General features: G+C 41.3%; 1 protein-coding gene across 5 annotated transcripts in view; it reads left to right on the top strand.

Annotated features, from left to right (window-relative positions):
* dock10 (dedicator of cytokinesis 10) overlaps positions 1–20,562 on the top strand; it is a 69,439-nt gene that overhangs the window by 45,020 nt on the left and 3,857 nt on the right. For 4 of the 5 annotated variants that reach the window (XM_078246201.1, XM_078246203.1, XM_078246199.1 and 1 more), the window contains exons 17-51: positions 10–197; positions 331–396; positions 544–636; positions 789–912; positions 1,039–1,160; positions 1,294–1,377; positions 2,223–2,315; positions 2,447–2,565; positions 2,846–2,915; positions 4,507–4,620; positions 4,838–4,909; positions 5,079–5,225; positions 5,451–5,534; positions 5,628–5,724; positions 5,880–5,912; positions 6,154–6,332; positions 6,924–7,040; positions 8,105–8,222; positions 8,333–8,454; positions 9,339–9,453; positions 9,822–9,888; positions 10,326–10,373; positions 13,046–13,147; positions 13,707–13,819; positions 13,954–14,069; positions 14,812–14,949; positions 15,045–15,227; positions 15,326–15,436; positions 15,556–15,771; positions 15,884–15,941; positions 16,657–16,758; positions 17,355–17,461; positions 17,670–17,792; positions 18,198–18,311; positions 19,776–19,922. In XM_078246201.1, coding sequence (XP_078102327.1) covers positions 10–197; positions 331–396; positions 544–636; positions 789–912; positions 1,039–1,160; positions 1,294–1,377; positions 2,223–2,315; positions 2,447–2,565; positions 2,846–2,915; positions 4,507–4,620; positions 4,838–4,909; positions 5,079–5,225; positions 5,451–5,534; positions 5,628–5,724; positions 5,880–5,912; positions 6,154–6,332; positions 6,924–7,040; positions 8,105–8,222; positions 8,333–8,454; positions 9,339–9,453; positions 9,822–9,888; positions 10,326–10,373; positions 13,046–13,147; positions 13,707–13,819; positions 13,954–14,069; positions 14,812–14,949; positions 15,045–15,227; positions 15,326–15,436; positions 15,556–15,771; positions 15,884–15,941; positions 16,657–16,758; positions 17,355–17,461; positions 17,670–17,792; positions 18,198–18,311; positions 19,776–19,922 — 3,902 coding nt within the window. The remainder of the gene's footprint in view (positions 1–9; positions 198–330; positions 397–543; positions 637–788; positions 913–1,038; positions 1,161–1,293; positions 1,378–2,222; positions 2,316–2,446; positions 2,566–2,845; positions 2,916–4,506; positions 4,621–4,837; positions 4,910–5,078; positions 5,226–5,450; positions 5,535–5,627; positions 5,725–5,879; positions 5,913–6,153; positions 6,333–6,923; positions 7,041–8,104; positions 8,223–8,332; positions 8,455–9,338; positions 9,454–9,821; positions 9,889–10,325; positions 10,374–13,045; positions 13,148–13,706; positions 13,820–13,953; positions 14,070–14,811; positions 14,950–15,044; positions 15,228–15,325; positions 15,437–15,555; positions 15,772–15,883; positions 15,942–16,656; positions 16,759–17,354; positions 17,462–17,669; positions 17,793–18,197; positions 18,312–19,775; positions 19,923–20,562) is intronic. The other variant, XM_078246200.1, reaches the window with a different exon arrangement.

The following is a 20,562-nucleotide window of genomic DNA, read 5'->3' as shown; positions in this document are numbered from 1 at the left end:
ATGCTTTAGACTGTGTGACATCCTCCTATGTCCCGGTGAAGCCCTTTGAAGAACTGAGCAAACACCAGCCTACTGTGGAGGTGGAGGAGTTTGTCCAGGACACCACCAAGTTCACGCAGCCGCACCGCGTCTACAGAAACCACATCTACGTCTACCCTAAACACCTGAAATATGACAGCCAGAAGAGCTTCGCCAAGGTTTAGCACAGAAGCTTTCAAGCTTCATTTGAGAGAAACCTGAAATCCATTAATACTGACAACATGCTTATTGCTTTTTACATACTTCATATACTTTTATTATTCACAGTAACAATGGTGCTCTTGTTGACAGGCTCGTAACCTCTCAGTCTATGTGGAGTTCCGCAGCTCAGACGAAGAAGTTGCCAAACCTTTAAAGGTAGAATGCTATCCAAACACATGATGATGGGACATGTATTGGCTTCTATATGACTCCATTTACTCCAGTTATACCCTGTGTATCACGAGAAACTGGCTGAGCATTACTTTATTTTGCCCCATTTTTCTGTTGCTGCTGTTTTTCCAGTGCATCTACGGCAAGCCGGGGGGTCCAGTCCTCACCACAGCAGCCTGTTCTACAGTCCTGCATCACTCCCAGAACCCCGACTTCTATGATGAGGTAAATTGGTTAATTATGGGATATTCTTAGAGCCTGGAAGTACATTGACTTTGGCTTTAGCAGTCTTTAGAACATAAACATGTTTACAGATAAATCCCCAACCTGCGGCATCCCTTGCAGACCATAATATTACATGCTGTTGTGTCCCCCAGGTGAAGATTGAGCTTCCGACTCAACTTCATGAAAAGCACCACCTTCTTTTCTCCTTTTACCACGTCACCTGTGACATCAACGCGAAGACGAATGCCAAGAGGAAAGAAGCCCTGGAGACCCCAGGTGAGTTGGTGGTCGATCTGGAGTAATGTAATTTAGTGAAACATTTATTTACTGCAGGTTATTTTGTCGTTTGCTTTCATCCGCCATTCAGTACTCTGTGTTTTGTATTTGTGTGTGCGTTTTTAGTGGGGTATTCTTGGCTGCCTCTCCTCAAAGAAGGCCGCCTGTCATCCCAGGAGTTCAGCGTCCCTGTGTCCTGTAACCTGCCGCCTGGATACCTGGCCATCAAGGAAGCCAGCAACACCAAGGTGAGAGGGAGGAAGGAAAGGCACAGGGTGTAAACATATTAAAAATACTTCTAAAAATAAAAACATTCATTTTTGAGAAAAGAAGGATAATAACTATTGCATCATGTGCTCAAGCCGTCTTTTCTTTTTACAGAGTGGAGCAGATGTGAAATGGGTCGATGGAGGAAAAACTATCTTCAAAGTGTCCACCAATGTCGTCTCCACAGTATACACTCAGGTAAGACCATCTTCTTGCTGTCTACAGTCTGTCCTTGCTTTCTTTATTTTTTACTGGCTTACTGATACTGTGATGGACTGGCGCTGTGTCCAAGGTATGATGATCTGTGAATATTGGGATAGGTTACAGCCCCACATAAACCTGAACAGGATAATTGGTAAAGAAAATACAGTATGCTGGCTTTCTACCTGCTGTTTCAGCCACTACATCCTTTTTGAAATATGCCAGAATAAGGACATGCACTGTCAAGGTCTTAGCCTCAAAGGAACACTTAACCCCGAAATGAGCTAATTGTCGGTTTTTGTTTTCTGAGCTGCTTTATCTTCAGCTTTTTCCAGCAGAAATAAAATAAATTGAATCTGCTTGTGTGAAATGGCAAAATGGACATAAAATGACCATTTAGATGTCCTTAAACAAATTAGAGGATTAGTGGATATTATAAGTGGTAACTTCTTCGTATCTAGTGTCGGACATGAAACAAGGAAATGGACCGTTACTGTTTCCAGTAGAAGATGTTTGGAACGCTGGACAGCAAACTCTTGATTGGCTGGTGGCTTGTAAATTGGATGAGCCTAGTTTCACTTGCAATGACATTTAGAATTGCTTTTACAGACAAGTTAGAAAAAAAGGGACATTTAAAAGTAAAAAATAGAATATGAATTCATGTTGTCAACATACTTGAATTGTTTGTGACGAGGCTGAGACAATGACATTTTGACTGACATAGTTGTGAGGTGGTGAAGTTCACATTTTAGGATTAACTGTTACTTAAAAAGGAACCAGTCCACTAAGTATTATTGCAGATGCTTACTGCTGATATTCATGGGTTCCTCTCCCTGTGTCAGGACCCCCACCTGAACCGATTCTTCCAGCAGTGCCAGAAGAGAGAGCTGGACCTCTCGCTACCTCCTACCTCCAACTTCCTCAACTGCCTGAAGGTTAAAAAAAAAATCCCCTGAATTTTCATTTATTGTGACTGAGACAAAAACCAAAGCCTTGACTGCTACACACTGCTACATGTCTAACAGTGCAACACCTCCTCTTATGCCTCTTTTCCACCCTCCCCCAGGGTCTTCTCAGTATGGAGAGGATCCCAGTGATCATCCGATTTCTGCCAGTGCTCTTCAACCAGCTGTTTAAGGTCCTGACTCAGAATGACAACGATGAGGTCACTACTGCCACCTCCAGGTAGGCAGTGGCACTACAATTTCCACAACAGCTGGGCTCACATCCGGGTGGGGGCTCAGTGGATGTAATAAAGCACACAATGAGGATAGTGTTTAAAATTCCTGTTTAAAACACCATATCCCCTTTTTATTGTCTGATGAATCCGGTATCATAAAATACGTTTTGCTATTGAAGAGAAACAATGAAGAGAAATTGTGTTGCTGTTTGATGGATGTCTTTTGTCATTGTTTAATGATAAAGACTGTAACAAATACAACTCTTTGTTGTCCTGGGTCTGCAGAGTGCTGGTCCACATTGTTGCAAAGTGCCATGAAGATAACCTTGATCACTACCTGCACTCCTATATCAAGGTATAATAACAAATATACCAACAATAAGAAGGTGTGTGTGGTGTGCTAGTAGAAATCCTTTGAATGATGTGTGTTTGTATGCGCGTATGCTCAGGAAGATCATATGATAATTATGAAGGCTGTTGTTTTCCAGTGGAATCTCTGCACAGACTATTTCATTTCCGAGGCTTCATGTGTTTGCATGTGTGCATGTTTGTTTGTGTGTGTTTGGGCCAGCAGGAGTGTGGCTAAGGCCGCATGCCCAGAAAACTGTGCAAACACAAACAGAGAAGTAGGGAGAGAAGGGGAAGGGGAATGAGAAGAAGAAGAAGAAAGGGTGATTGAGTAGAAGGCAAACTAGGACATTCAGCTCGCTCAATCAGAAACATAAGGCGTGTTTGTTTAAGGGGGGAAATCTGTAAGAGAATTAGAGAAGCAAGCAGGAGAAGCCGCAAGACCTGTTTCATGTCGGCCACAGTGAAGGAAAACCGCAGCGCTTGAAGAGGCAGTGGCAAAGACGAATGGTGGGAGGGTAAGAGAGGACCAACACAGCTAATGGAGCCAGGGTTTCCATAGTAACAGATTGGCATGGTGTTCAGTAATAGTGGTGCTCAATTTAAACTGCTGAGTGTGTGTGTGGGGGGTGTGTGTGTGTGTGTGTGTGTGTGTGTGTGTCAATGAGAAGGAGAGGAAAGAGAGGGGGTTCAGTTCACTGCAGCATGAATTAAGTAGTATGCAAGAGGAATATTATATGACTAAAACCTCACACAAATGGCAAATTTAATTTGGCTTATTTCAGGTTGCTGTGTAAGTGTTTTGTCCACATGCATCTACAATATTTGTAAATGTGTGTATTAGTACATATAAGAGCTGAAATTAGTCAATGAATAGAAAATTAATTAACAACTGTTTTAATAACTGTTAGTCCAAGTCTTTTTTCGGGAAGAAATTCCCAACATTCCCTATTTCCAGCTACACAATTGTGAGGATTTTGCTGTTTTTCTGTGTTTTGTATCATTATAAACTGAATATATTTGGGTTTTGGTTTTGTTGGTTGCACAGAACAAGACATGTTATGATGTCCCCCTGGGCTGTAGGAAATTGTGAAGGGACACTTCACATTTTATTTTAAAGACCAATGATGAATCGATTAATCAAGAAAATAATCATCAGATTGGGATTAGAGCTGCAACAAACGGTTTTTTATTATCATTTAATCTGCTGAATGCTTTCTCAATAAATAAATACATTTTTGTTCTATGAAACATACAGAAACCAAACTGTCTGAAACCCCAAAATATTCAGTTACTATAATGTAAGACAAAATAGCTGCCAATTGCGTATCTTAAAACCAGCCAATCAGTTAGTCGAGTAATGGTTGGAGCTCTAGTTACGACAATGAACTGCAACACACATGGCATCTGCGCGGAGATCTTCGTTACATGTAGTTCCCTATCTTTCTCTCCCCTCATTTCCTGTTATCTCTCTACTGTTGTTTTCCAGTAAAGGAAGAAAATGCCCCAAAAATCATTCAAAAAAGATGAATCGATAATGAAAAGATATGTTAGTATGCACCTTTAACAAACTCCTCTCCCCTTCTCCCTGTGTGTAGTATGTGTTCAAGTCCGAGGCCCACGGCTTCAGGACAGTTCACGAGGAGCTGGCTAAGGGGATGACCTTTGACCTGAAGAGCAATGAGCAGGCAGCAGTCAGGAATGTCCTGAAGGTTTGTCTCTCTCCTAATACCTACTATTTTGTTTATTTATTCTAAAATGTAAAACTTTATTTTTTCATTATGCCTCTAAGGTCCTAGAGAAAAGTAAATCAGTGCAAACCTCTCAAACAAAATCATGTGTGCCTCATCTGTTTACATGCTGGAGGTAATTAGGCAGATAAATATTACCTATATATATTATATATTATATGACCGCTCCTGGTTTCAGTTCTGCTGGTTCTTCTTTGAGCTGATTGTCAAATCCATGGCCCAACATCTGGTCGACTCTGACAAGGTAAAGGTAAGGTGGCATACTCTACTTTTGGTCCCATTGCTGAAAACATCACAGTGTTTAACCACTTCATACTGTATTCTTGGTTCAGTATAGTTCCTTTGCATTTGTATAATTTGACCTGGGACACAGTATATGATTATATATAAGATGTTATGCTGACTCCGGGTCCCTACAGCTTCCGAGGCCCCAGCGCTTCCCCTCATCCTACCTGAGCCGCGTGGAGACCCTGGTGGAGACGGTGTCCGAACACATCTTCTGGAAAAACAAAGACCTGGCAGAGGAGACACGCAGTGCCAACTTAGCTGTGGCAGCTTTTGTCAAGGTGGGAGCAAAATGTGTTATCTCATGGATTGAAATGATAATATTAAATGTAAAAATACCCACTAAAGTGTGGCTACATGTGAACATGCTGTGCTTACTGTAAATTGCTCTGGGAGGGATCAATACAAACTGTATAAACAGCCTGCAAACGAAAATAGTTTCCATTTACAGTTGTAGCTGTCTCTCACTGTCTTATTAGCTGATGTCTCTCTCTGTCTGTTTGCAGCGTTGCTTTACTCTCATGGACAGAGGCTTCACATTCAAACTGATTAGCAACTACATAAACATGATCACCGCTACTGACAGCAAGGTACAAAAATCAACTTAACTGAGAACAGTATTAAAGTGCAACTAGAAACATATATGTACAATGCAATAATGTATTTTTTTTTGTGTCTGATAGGTCTTGTGTGAGCTGAAATTTGAATTCTTGAGAGAGGTGTGTAACCACGAACACTACATTCCTCTCAGCCTGCCGTTACCCTCTGCTCGCATCATAGGTAAGAGCCCAAGTCATACCCTGTAGTTACAGTACACCTGTGTTAATGTGGTAACTATCATACATCACGTAGCTCTCACTCTCATTTGTCTATTAACATTTTGTCTTTCTCTCTTTCTCTTCCTGTCATTTTCTCTGACTGTTTGTCCATGTCAGACCATGCATCCCTAGAGCCACAAAGTACTCATGGTAAATATGTTCACTCATTCCTTTTTTTATGTTGTGTGCGCTACTGTGGTATGGTGATAATGAAATTCATGGAAAATTGGCTTGTCACATTATTTAATCACTGTAACCAGATTTTTATTTAGAAACAGATTAATTAACTCCCTGATGGAAAGCAAATATTGGCATGATCATTATTTAAATCACATGCAGCTCAGTTAATTTCCATTTAAAATGTGAATCTTTTTATGCTGTCTCTCTTCAGCGTCGGTGCCCGAGTACAACCTGACTGGAGAGTTCTGCAGAAAGCACTTCCTGACTGGCCTGTTGCTACGGGAACTGGGGCTGGCACTCCAGGACGAGCAGGACCTAAGACACGTAGCCTTGGCCACCCTGAAGACGCTCATGGCCAAACACTCCCTGGATGCACGCTATGCCACCAAGGTAGCCAAAACACATGGACACAAGACATGGACAATGAGTCATGAGCTCACAGTAGAAATTCTTCCTATGTGACTCACACATAACACATACACATTGACATGTGATTGTTCGTAGCAGCTGCCAGAGGCAGAGACGATGTCTTAATGAATGCTGGGTAGTGTCCAGATCAGATTGAGTCAGTAATCTGCCCTCTGTTAAATAGAACCAAATACCGCCAACCACAACACAACAGCAGGGCTGTAGTCAAGGCAGTCAAAACCAAATGTCTGCGAAATAAAAGGAAAATCATGTTTCGTAAAAAGGCTACAACATTTTCTTGGAAGGAGGACATATCGAATATTATGTAATTGCATTTGCACATTGCAAATTTTCTATGGGCTACCCAAAGACTGTGGACATAGAGATGTTTCATTTTAGTTTATTTGTAATAAAAGTCTTGCCAGGGTGTGAGGACTTTGCAAAGAAAATAAATATATAATTACTAGCTTTCTAAATCAAAGAGATTGTTGATTTGTTGGGGCATTACAAGGTAATGGCACTGGATGTAAAATTTTAAAATGTGATACCCCCTTTTATTGGCTGCCCTCCCAGGAGAAGCAGGCCAGGATTGCATCTCTTTACCTGCCTCTGTATGGCCTGATCCTGGACAACATGCCTCGATTCTTCCTCAGGGACCTCTTCCCCATCTACTTCACTTCTAGTGACCAAGTAAGAGTCAAGATGAAAGATGAAATTATTGATTGACTATCTGCATACTGTATAGGTTGACTGTGTGCATACATTTCCTGCAGTGTTTGTTGGTAAAACATTGGTCTTATTTTCATAGTTCTGGCTTTAATTCCTTTTAGTTATTACCACATATGATGTTACGGGCGGCTCAGGTGGTAAAGCAGTCGTCTGCCAATCAGAAGGTTGGTGGATCGATCCCTGGCCCTGCAGTCCCATGTCGAAGTGTCCTTGGGCCATCGGTGTGTGAATGTGATTCTGTGTGTGAATCTGATGAGCAGGTGGCACCTTGTATGGCAGCCTCTGCCACAGTGTATGTGTGAATGGTTAATGGTACGATGTAAAAACGCTATATAAATACAGTCCATTTACCTACTGAATTGCAATGATTTCAGGCATGTAGATTCTACTAAACACAACTTATCCCTGTCATTTTAACAACAATAAGGCTATCATGTACTATACATGCATTTCTTTTCTGTATTACTTTCCCATCTGGAATTCTTTTTTGTACCATTCATTGCAGCACAGGCTATTGTTGTTAGCTGTTATAGGTTTGCAGTGACTGCAGGAAATATCACCTAAACTATGCGATCTTGCTGGATGCTGCACATGGTGACTTTCTGTCTCTGTCTGTCCTCATCCATTTGATTTCCAAACAAACAAAACTTTGTGTGCTCATGAATACTGTACATGAATCATCGTGCAAGTTGAGCTGGAGGAACAGCAATGCAATGGTCGATTATAATGAAACTTTGAATGTTGACTTTCATTATGAAATAGGTAAAAATAGTAATAATCGGATCATTTCAGTTAAATATTTTTACATGATGACACTGCATGAGACTTGTGTTGCTTGCCTTCATATATGCTGTTGTATAGTTGTGTCTGAATAACTCTACAACATATATATATATATATATTTATATATATACACACACAGTATATTTCTATAATAAGAAATAATAGCCTGAATTATAAAATAAGACTTGATGGGGACTTAGATGGTCTAAATGAGTCCTCTCCCCTGTCTACACCCCTACCAGGGCTCTCGAGACGACCTCAGTGTAGGAGGGGGAGTGGCGGGAGGGGTGATTCCTGTTACTCGCCATGGCAACTCTGTAGATGCCTCCTTTTCCAAAGAAGTTCTAAACTCCATCACAGGTAACAGCGCGTGACGTGCTTGTATGTAGCTGCCTATCTATTTCCAGTGTCTATATAAAAAGATGTGAATGATGACATTGATGCTGACACCCCTCCCCCCTGCACACCAGCCTTCTCGTCCTTGGCAGTTGCCACAGGTAACCAGGCTGACTCTCGGGGTTCTCTGATCAGCGTGGACTCCAACCCTAGCAACAGTGACAGGAACAGTGAGAAAATGGACGGATGTGAGAAGGTGAGAAAAGAGGAGTTAACAGCCATCACTTTCTGTGTTATGACACGTCTCACAGACTCTCACAGAGGAGCAGCAGGCAGATCTGTCAAAACAGCTTCAATCATTGAGATACATTTGTTGTATGTGTTATATATTGTACATATTTTTCATTGTTAGGCATTCATAATTAATTCCACATTGTATATAGATTTCTGAAAGAGGAGTATGCAGAAAAAGACAGACTTCCATTGGCTTCCATTTCTTACCACTAATGGTGGACAATCAGACTTAGCACACTGCTCTAATACCAGCTAAAGAAATACTGAAGTTGGGCCATCCTGGTGGACTAATCATGTAATTGCAATGTTGAAGTCCAGCAGGGGACCTTTGTTGCATATCTGCCCCCATCTCTCTCTCCTCACTTCCTGTCATCTCTTTATACTATGTTATAAAGGCAAAGAAATGGCCAAACAACAAATGAAGAAGACATAATACAGCCATTAGTCCCTTCAACAGCCTCCACTGCCACAACGCCTAAATACTTTTAAATACATTCTTGATTACATTTGTATACATATTTCTCATATTTAATTTATAAGGTTAATTATCTGGTCATATTTTCTGTAAATTTAGTTTCCCAACATGAAGGTATAAGTTATGTTTCCAAACCTTTTGACAGGGAGTTCCTCAAACCTTTATTCATGTATTATTTGTTGGCCTAAAAGTAGTTAAATTGAATCTGAAAATACAACATGAGCCATTATATCTTAAGTTTCCCTCCAGGTTTCTAAAACCCACAGACTCACATAAAAAATACCGAGGACACAACCTCAGTGGCCACAGTTACAAGCTCAATATTAACAGTAGGTCTTGGACTGTTTTTCTGTCTGGATGTTTCTCCTTAGTTTGCACGGCCGCAGTCCCTCATAGGCTACGGTTCTCGTTGTGACAAGCTGGACCAGGCGGAGACCCGCAGTCTCCTCATGTGCTTTTTGCACATCATGAAAACCATATCTGAGGGTAAGACATGATACAAACATGTATACAGAGGATTTACACAGTCCAGTCCAGAGCCTTGTCGAAACATGTTTAAATGCTATTAAAGGGTTAATGTTAATACTATTATACTACATGTGATCAACAGAGGCCCAGAAGATTGAGACAATAGTTGTTTTTTCTTTTATTGAATTATTCTAATACAGCGATCTGCACTTTTTTGCAGGGTAAAACACTTATCGGTAACCTTTTGAACCATGTCTCAATCACTTACTGAATACCATTTGTGTATAAAAATACTGACTCTATGAAAATTTCCATCGGCACCTGGCTGGCTATTTTGGAAATCTGCCATGGTATGTTACATGATGTGTTTTGTTTCCTGTTTCCAGATGTGCTGGTGTCCTACTGGCACCGGGCCATTCACCAGGAGATCTCAGACTTCTTTAACATCCTGGAGTAAGTTCTCTTCTTTTTTTCATTGCAGAGTATAACCACAGCTCCTTTTAGGCTGACTAGTGATACTGTAAGAGAAAAAACAACATTGACACCGACAGGGATGGGGACATGAGAATGAGAGGAGAAGAAAGGGGAAGAATGTAGCCAGAAGGGAACAGATGAAAGTAATGACACAGCAAGAGAGAGAGAGAGAGAGAGAGAGAGAGAGAGAGAAGAAAAAAACAGACTGTAATTCCAATGAGAGCTCCTACTTCACTGAACAGTGCAGATAATTAACTGCCTGTTTCCTGTTTGTGTCAGCATCCAGACTTTGCTGTTGCAACCTAGTTTGATCACATGCACCTTATTTGTCCTATGTTCTTAACTTACAAAATACATAAAAACAAGCAAACCTTCCCCATTCACCTGAGACAGTGTTGCATTTTCCCTTTCTTCAGGCTGTGTCTCCAGCACTTCAGGTTCCTTGGAAAGCGTCACATAGCCAGGTGAGTGTGTGCTCCTCACTTCTTTCTCTGACAAAGAGGTGGACCAGGTCACATTCACATGCATTTATTATAATGCTACATATATGTTATATATATATATATATATATATATATATATATATATATATATATATATATATTATTGCTTATTAACGCAACATACACGCCGCAGCTAAAGGTCGTAACACCCCCACCCACATAATTCATATAATCATGCGCACACACAAATGCACAAATGTGCAAATGCAGCCACGCACAAATGTGCAAATGCAGCCACGCACAAACAGACACACGTGCAGACACACACAAATAAATGAATCCGACACAGTCAGGCAGAAATACTAATATGTGTTCTGTATGCATGTGCACACTCAGGGATGAGCTTCAAGAGGGGAAGAGGTAAAGGGGGGAAGAAAAGGAAGAGAGGGGGAGGGGAACTCCTGGATCTTGCTGTTGAGAGAAAAGCACTGCTGGATATTGTACTGTAGTAGTTGGCAAGCACAGGCTGGGGGTTGTTATCGTGTTTGTGTGTGTGTGTGTGTGTGTGTGTGTGTGTGTGTGTGTGTGTGTGTGTGTGTGTGTGCGCGCTCTTACTGGAGCTGAGCCGTTGGCACCGGTAGACTCCTCCATCTTCTGGTTCCTCCCAGCTAATTAAATTAGCTCTCTTTTTCCTTTCAGCAATAAGATACTGAGATGTAAGCCAACAAAAGGCTGGGAGAACACACTGCTTTACTGTGTATGGAGGAATTCACAAAATAAAGATAGCTGGAAGCCTAGCTAGCGCTCTCAGACTCAGTTGAGCCTGTCTGGGGCTGCTAGCTACTTAACATTCGTCTGTAATAACAGGCCATGGGGGATTCAGTCTTACGCCTGTGTCTATCTCAGTGTCTCTCTCTGTTAGCTCTTTTTCTGAGTCAGTGTGGGCACCCATTGAAGTTCAGGAGGCATAAATTACAATAGCAGTGTGTAGCCAGCCAGCAAGCAAGCAAGGAGGGCAGTCAGCCAGCCAGCCAGCCCAGTTATCAGACAACAATCACTGAAGCCCCTGCTGAAAACTTGGTCGCAAATTTTAAATATTTCTCTAATATATTAAATATTGTTGATTAAAGCAACAATAAAACTTGAAGCAAAAACTTCATCTGGAATGTGTTGATGTGGTTTGATCAAATGTAATAGAAATCCTGATTGGTGTATGTATGGACATTCATTTTATAACCGCCCACTTTAAACTGTTAAGAAGAGAACAAACAAAAACACAGAAACCTACAATGTAAAATAACCCAAACTGTTCAAAATGTGGTTGAAAGTTCCAACTCTCATAAGAAGCTGATTGAGAAAACATGTTGTCAGGGCCTTTAAGTTAGCCAGCAATGCTGCAGTTTAATCCCAGACATTCTTCTAACTTATCGTGTTTCTGTTTGTTTTGGTGCAGGGGGCCTCGCTTTCTTAACTTGAGCCATATTTTAGAAATAAGCTAAATTGATGAATTCATTGATAAATGAATTAAGTTAGCCAGCAATGCTGCAGTTTAATCCCAGACATTCTTCTAACTTGTCGTGTTTCTGTTTGTGTTGGTGCAGGGGGCCTCACTTTCTTAACATGAGGCATATTTTAGAAATAAGCTAAATTGATGAATTAATTGATAAATGAATTGTATGTTTTCTCCATGTTCAACCTTGCTGTTGTAGTCTCCACCACAGTGCATGCCTCATGCCCGCCCCCCTCCCCCCGTGCATGCTGCAGCTGTTAATGGATTGTCAGTGTGATTGCACATTTATTGATGTTCTGTTGCATCAAGTAACCCTTTCTGTATTATGCTGTATTACTCATGCTGGTGCTGTATGTTTGCTCTTTACATTCTGTAACACATGTGCCTTATTGATGTTGCATGTCGACCTTGTAGCCCTCTGTCTCCACGCCCTGCTTCATGATTGGCTGGACTCCACCTGCTGCTTAATGAGCTCTGTGTTGATTGGCTTACACAGTAGTTGTGTCCCCTTTCTTTTGGCTTGCCAAGGCACCATGTGCTTTTTGTAGATTGGCCGTTGTTTCCGATCGAGCTTCATGTAGGCATCATGAGACTATAATATGTTGAACATCTGTTTGTTACTCAGCTGATTTGTGCCGCAGCTTAACTGTCCATTGGTTTTCATCACATCTATACATCCTAATCTTCTCGCTGTCCACTGTTAATGCTGACCTCGAGCCTCTACTCCCCACTAACACTCTCCCAATAGTTGATATAGCATTTACACAATATTATACCAATGGCAAACTAAAACCATTGACTCTGCTACACCACTAACCTTTCCATCTGGCTGAGCTCCCTCTCTATATGAGTTGTTTGATCTTTCTCTTTGACTTTAGCCGCTCACATCACGCCAAGGTCAAATTGGAGATCCTGTATGCTTTTAGCATTTCGTTTAGCCTACAGGAATACAATATGACCTAGTTGCTGTAAATATGCAACAAGGTCACAAAAGTGCAAAAATAGTGCTGTCTTGCAAAGTGTTTACATTAACACTATAAGGTCAATTTTCTATTGATTGTCGGCATGCTCAACTATTAGCATGGGACACGGTTAATATAACTGACTAATGATGGACACTAAACAATGATGGTCTCCACTAAACTAACTAATTTTAGCTTTGATGTGATTGGCTCGTGAACAGGAAGCTAGCAGCGGCAGTAAAGCTGGCCCAGTCCACCCAGGCCAATGGCACCCTGAAGGGCTCTAACCACCCCTCCCACACCTCAAGCCTCTTCCCACAATGGTAATCACCCTCCACCAGGAAAACACCTCAGCCACAATGACAGAGTTAAACTCTGTAAAGAGTCTTTGGTTACTGAAATTGTTCTTAATGCTAATGATGTCTGCGAGATCTGGCTTAAAATGTAAATAGTTACTTTAATAGCAAGAAACCCCAGGCTGCTTGACTACAGGTACAACCTACAACAACACTTGGATTTAGATAAACACATTCTCGTCTTGTGTATAATCATCATTGATGTGACCACCGTGTGTTTCCATGTTATAGACTGTAACTCTGTTCTCAGCATGCCCCTCCTCATACCTGCAGTGTTTCGTGTGATTTGCCAGTCTCAGTCTCTTTACTACCATGTGTTAATAGACTCCCAATAACAGCATGTCCTTGGGACATAGATGTCATTTATTTTTCCATGTCTTCTAAAATGTTCAAAATCTCCAGAGATGGTTGGCCTACGGTTTAGTAGTACATTTACTTGCAGTATAATATAAACAAGTATTAGATCAAACGTAATGTGATTGAACCGTGATTCACACCAACTGCTGATCCCTGCTGTTGCCTCCAGGATGGCATCATCTGGAGGGGAAGGTCACCGGCATGCTCGCTCCCAAACCATGCCCATCATCAGGGGCAAGAATGCTCTAACCAACCCAAAGCTACTGCACATGATGGAGACAGGTAACATGCGCACACACACACACACACACACACACACACACACACACACACACACACACACACACACACAGATTTTGACTGAAATTAATATAAAGTTACTGAGATGGATGTGAGTTATTTTTATCTGTTTTCAGATGGGAATATTCAAGACGGAGACACCCTGAGTCCTACAGATATCGAAGCAAACATGTCCACTGAGGTAGCCCTCACTGTGCTGGATGTACTGGAGCTCTTTGTTCACCATCACAAGGTCTGTGGTCCTTTCATAGTCTACAACCTGAAACTACATTTCACACTACACAGTTACTGTGTGTCATCTATTTTTCTTCTTTTGTTAAGGGGAATATATTTTAATTGATGTTATGTGCTGTATTGTATGAGCCTCTGGATTTCATAGGACGTTTCATTAATATTATAATGTTTAATCTGGGCTCCGTTTTTGGAATTGACAATCACATGTAAATGAGTACAAATCTGTTTAAGTGTGTGGCTTTTGCACCATTTTCAAGGTTTTATATCACACCATCATATTCCTCTGGCTGTTCTCTTTTTTCACATTACTCTCCTTGTCAAAAATCAAATAATAAAGTTACATTTTGGCTTTGTAACTATAAAATTGAACAGGGAGTTTTCAAATAACATTTTTGTTTCTGTTTCTTGATAAAAACATAACAAAAACAATTCTAACATCTGCACAATCATACTAATGAACAACACACATTTTGTACAAACTTTTTTGTACAAATGATTTTTTTGCAGATGTACACATCTACAAAAAAAAATGAATGAATTGCATTGCAAATCATGAACATGTATTTCATGTGTATTCTAAAGCCAAACCTATGCTGCTCTACTGCCACCTGATGGCTAGAAGAATCACTGTTTTAAAAAAACTATTTTTGTGTGAAACCTTTCAGTTAGGAAAAAACGTTGCCTGTTGAAACTTTGATAGTATACTTTGATAGTTTTTTTTTTTATATCCTTCTATACAGAAGCAGCTGTTGCTGGATGAAGGACAAAATGCACTTATGAAGAAGGTGCTGGACACCTACTTGCTCTTTTTCCAGATCAACCAATCAACCGCCACTCTACGGCATATCTTCGCTGGACTCAGGCTCTTTGTACAAAAGGTCCATCAAGCTTCATGTAAACATACAACATCTAAGTGAAGATTCCAATCATTTTTCTCATGTGGTTTCATCTTCATCTCTTTCTGTACATGTAGTTCCCCAATGCATTCTTCCAGGGTAAGGCAGACCTATGTGGCTGTCTGTGCTATGAGATCCTCAAGTGCTGTAACCATCGTTCCAGCTCCACCCAGACGGAGGCAGCTGCCCTGCTGTATTTTTTCATGAGAAAAAACTTTGAGTTTACCAAGGGCAAGTCAATAGTCCGCTCACATCTGCAGGTCAGTGAGACCAAATACAATTTCAGTATTGTGTGTTTTGTTAATTAGTTATTTCAGCAGGACATTGTCCTCACTCCATATTCCTCTTTCAACATCAGGTTATCAAGGCAGTGAGCCAGTTGATAGCAGATGCTGGCATTGGAGGCTCGAGATTTCAGCAGTCCCTGGCTATCATCAATAATTTTGCCAACGGAGATGCACCACTCAAGGTATCGCAGGTTCTAGGGTTATATCACAGCTTTATTAGCATTGATTATAATTTATAGGGGTATTTCATTCTACTTTCTTGTTCAAAAAGAAATTATGTTCATAACACTTTTTTCTGCAGAACACTCCATTCCCTGCTGAGGTAAAGGACCTGACCAAACGGATCAGAACGGTTCTGATGGCCACAGCCCAAATGAAGGAGCATGAGAAGGATCCAGAGATGCTTGTGGATCTTCAGTATAGTCTGGCTAACTCTTACGCCAGCACCCCCGAGCTTCGGTGCACCTGGCTGGAGAGCATGGCCAAGGTTCACGTCCGCAACGGCGATCTCTCAGAGGTTGTAAATGTTCTACTTTTCAGGGGCGCACTTACTTCAAAAACTTAAGTGCTTTTTTTTTTATTCAAGCGTGAATGAAATGTAATGGTAATGTGTCTGACTTTCCCATCAGGCTGCCATGTGCTACATCCACATCTCAGCCCTGATCGCTGAATCGCTGAAGAGGAGAGGTTAGTACACACTTGCTGCTGCTGTGACTTGACGTTTTGCAGCATGGTTTGCGTGTGTTTACGTATGCTCAAATACTTGAAATTGCTGCTAGTGTGCGCATCTTTGCAGACATGGTAACTTCTAACCAGAAAGTCCGATCACAGCCATCTTCTGTCAATCAGCAAACCTCTCTTTCTCTCTGCTAACATGGTCATCGCAACTCTCTGCAAATTACTGGAACTTTCAGGCATCAGTCCTCCGTCTCGTCTTGGGGGTTGATGTGTATGCCTGAAAGTGAGCATGCTTGTGACTTTAGTGTGTCTTTGTGTGGTGGAAATTAATTAATTAGGGTACTCATGGGGAATGAAGATGGATTCCCATGCTGCCAACTAGTCGTATAGAACCGGCTTTTGCATCCAAATACCATTCCCGTTCACGGCTTCTAGTAGAAATAGAGACTGATGTCTACACATTTTGGTGTGCTGCATGTTCCTCTATCTGCAAATCTGTTTGTTCTTACATGTGCTTCCTCATTTAGACTACAGCATGTGTCTATCTCTTGCTGTACGTGTCAGACATCTTTTCGCATGCACTTTACGCACCGAGCCTGTGTGCTAATATCTTGCATAGCATGCCAGCAGCACAGCTGATTCGTGAGCCTTGTCCTTTAGCATAAAAGGCAAAAGCAAGTGGACTTTGTAAACCTCGTCCTCCTCCTCCCCTCCTACCAAACAGGCTACTGGAGAGCTGACAAGGCCAGGATGTCCACTGTGTCCCCTGAAGAAAGCCCTGTCTTTAACTGTAGCTCCTTACTAACTACCTCCCGAGATCAAGACAGTGAGTGTGTGCGCCTGGGGCCTGCTGGGTGGTGGGGTTGGGAGTTCAGAAAATAAGGATGGAGAGAGAAGGGAGTGTGGGAGGGAGTGGGTGTACACTGACATTTTTAGACCTCTTGGAACTGGGTGGAAGGTGTTGATATTGACAGGTGGACATGGTTTGGATTGAAGGGACATTAGGTTGTCAGGTGCCAGGTCAAATCGTAACAACTTTAGGTTTTCTACACTGTGTATTCTACTCTGCAGTTAAATGTTTTGATGTGCACTGTTCTTGCCTTAATGATATGGAATTGTGTCAGGTTATCACTTAATACTGTCACTGTTTGACCTTCACTGTTCACTCACGTCTCACTGGATAAGATGTTCAGTGTCACTGAGGTTTGAAATGAAGCACGCTCACTTTTGACATTTTTAATGTGTCTGCAAAAATGGTACGACTTATGACGAGTGCTGTGAAACAGTAATACATCTTGTATTTCTATACAAGCATGTTTGTGTTTCTGTATGTTAACAAGCTGAACATAACTGTAGGGTAAGTTGATATCTTTTTACTCGCTAACCTGCCTTGATGTCACTTTCACTTGTTTGAAACCCCAGCGTCGTTCTCTATGGGTTGGGCAGCGTTTATGTGCATCAGCCCTAATGTCAAGGAGGAGGGTGCCATGAAGGAAGACACTGGTACACAAGACACGCCCTATACTGAGGTCAGTGTTAGACTTTAATGCTGAACAGTGTGGTGAACAACACCTTCAATTTCAACTTCACAAATGACCAAAAGTAGCATTTCATGATCATAACCATTTTTGCAAATTTGAGAAGATCCCTGTTTAGTTAAGTGCCCTGTTGGAATTGCAATAATTGCGACTGGGTTGCAGTCTTTCTCTCTAACAAGTTTCCTGCTGTACTGTGTAGGACACTTTGGTAGAGCAGCTGGAGCTGTGTGTGGACTACCTGTGGAAGTCAGAAAGATACGAGCTCATCGCTGACATCAACAAACCTGTGATTGCTGTCTTTGAAAAGAGAAGGGATTTTAAGGTAACTGTTAACCCTTCCACTGTGTTTGTGTGTGTGTGTGTGTGTGTGTGTGTGTGTGTGTGTGTGTGTGTGTGTGTGTGTGTGTGTGTGGGCTTGTTTAACTATATTCGTGGGGTCCAAAAACCAGGAGTCCAGTATACTTGTGGGGTCCCGACAGCTTTGTTTGGGCCAAAATGCTGGACCCCACAAGTTTAAAGGGCTGTTTGAGGGTTAAGACTTGGTTGTAGGATTAGGGATATAATTAGGTTATGGTTAGGGTGAGGGTAAGGGTTAAGGATAGGCATTTAGTTGTGATGGTTAAGGTTAGGGTAAGGGGCTAGGGAATGCATTATGTGTGTGGTGTGTGTGCGTGCGTGCATATTGAGCTAAGTTTAACCTTACGTGTGTGTTGGTGTGTGCCCGCAGAGGCTGTCAGAGCTGTACTATGACATCCATCGCTCCTACCTGAAGGTGACTGAGGTGGTGAACTCAGAGAAGCGGCTCTTCGGTCGCTACTACCGCGTAGCTTTCTATGGACAGGTGAGTGACACTTCATTACTGCAGACAGCACACACTTATACACGTCTGTACACACACGTTGCTTCTGCCACAGCATAACAGCAGTAACTAAAACTCTATCGCCGACAGATTTGGCACCCAATGTCTTTACCATACAATTAAATGTAGTGGTCCAGTATGAAGACCAAAATGTAAACATGTAGGTGTGACTAGTAAAATACTGTATACCTCCTATTAGACCGAGGAAACTACAACTTGGCAAACACATTCAACAACCCACAATGGTTTTTCTTGTTTTTTTGGGGGGACTCAACGGAAACACTTCTTTTCATTAACAATGCTACTTTGCATAAAATAGGACACCGTTTCTGCAAGAAAGAGAAAAGAGACTTTGCTGTTTAGTTTTTCCAATGTCATTTTTCAATGCTTTGAGTGTGTCATACCAAGATGGAAGAAGTCTTAGTGGTGAAGATCTCAATACCTCTGTTAAATCGAATCTAGATGCCACCAGAGATAAGTTGGGAAAATATGTTTCTTGTGATATGGGTGAACTTATTCTTTAAAAATGGTAAAAACATATTTGACATAACAATTGTGAATTATCTTTGAATCCCTGGCTTTATCACTGAAAAGGTACTGTGCAGTTTGGGCTTGTTTTTTAAGAACCTGGATCCTTGACACAGTTTCCTATTTGGGTAATGAGCAGATAATATTTCCACGTTGGGATTTCAGAGCTCTCAAGTGAAGTTTAAAAATCCGATAATGAGAATATGTAATTGTCTCACTTTTGAAGAAAAGGAGGCGAGAAATGCAACGTCTTGTCAGTGAGGCATGGCGATGGAAAGATAACGACATTTCTTTTTTTAACTGAGTCAGTGTCCTTAATTTTTTCTGTCTGCTCTTTTCTTCCTTTTTAAAAATATATTCTATATCAAGATCGCGGTAAGTTTTGTATGTCTTTAATTTTCCATTTTCCTCAGTGCTAACCACTTTTACCTCTCTTTCCCTTGTACCACTATTAACATCTGCTGCTCTTACCCTTGGAAGGGTTTGTGTCAAGCTTGCTGTGGTCCATTTTACTTCCTATAATCTCCAATGATGAAGTTGTTTCCCCTCTAAACATTAAGGAGAGCTGTTGTCAAACAGCCACAGTGGACAGGAATATAACCTCAATCACCTTTGACATTTGCCTCCAATGCTGCTTTAAATATGTCCTCTGAACTCTCCCATCCAGAACTTAACTCTGACACCTTGTTAGCGCTGAGTTGTTCTAACACGTGTTACGGCCTTTGTGTACAACCAGTGACTCAAGAAACCACTAGGGGGCAACATAAAACCACACTGACGTGTATACAGCTTGTTGTGACAGCAAAAACATCTAAATATTAAACTTGCATTGCATACACACAAACACCCCATGCGTACATGTAACAAGCCTGTTGGCTTTGCTAATTAGTGCGTGCATGTGTGTGCCTGTTCTGGTAGGGTTTCTTTGAGGAAGAGGAGAGCAAAGAGTTCATCTACAAAGAGCCGAAGCTGACAGGACTGTCGGAAATCTCCCAGAGATTACTCAAACTCTACTCAGACAAGTTTGGAGCCGATAATGTCAAGATGATCCAGGACTCCAATAAGGTAGGTGACAGAATTTGGCCCGTTAAAGTTACTTCTAAGACATTAAAGTGCTCATATTATGCTTTGTAGCTTTTTCCCTCTCCTTTATTGTGTTATATGTCTTTTTTGTGCATGTAATAGGATTACAAAGTGAAAAAGCCCAAAGTCCAGCCCAAAGAGACTTATCATCTCCAACAGAAAACACTGTTCACAAACTGCTCCAAACAGCTCTATTGTAGTCCAGCCTTTACTTCTGTGACGAACGTGCGTCACTTTGTAACAAACATTATAATGCTCGCTTAGCTGCTAGCATGACACTCCCTGATACTCTGCAACTGACTAGCTAGCAGTACTTAATGCGCATGTGCAACTCCCAACAAAGATGGAACAGAAGTGAGATGCCTCACTCTGTAGCTAAAACAGAGAGCTCAACACACAGGGTGAAAAGAGGAGCTGCAGCAATGTGCAGTACAACACAAATATGGTGTTTTTTGAACATTAAACCATGTAAACCTATTCTGATATAATCTCTAAATACAATTATGAACCTGAAAATGAGCATAATATGAGCACTTTAAAACTTAATGATTTTCCTAGCTGTTATTATTGCAAGTTATTGGTGAATGTGTGGGCATACAGTATGCCTTCATAGAAAACATGT

This window comes from Sander vitreus, chromosome 3 (assembly GCF_031162955.1).
Source record: "Sander vitreus isolate 19-12246 chromosome 3, sanVit1, whole genome shotgun sequence".
Classification (NCBI taxonomy): Eukaryota; Metazoa; Chordata; class Actinopteri; order Perciformes; family Percidae; genus Sander; species Sander vitreus.
This window is presented reverse-complemented; position numbering and strand designations above follow the sequence as displayed.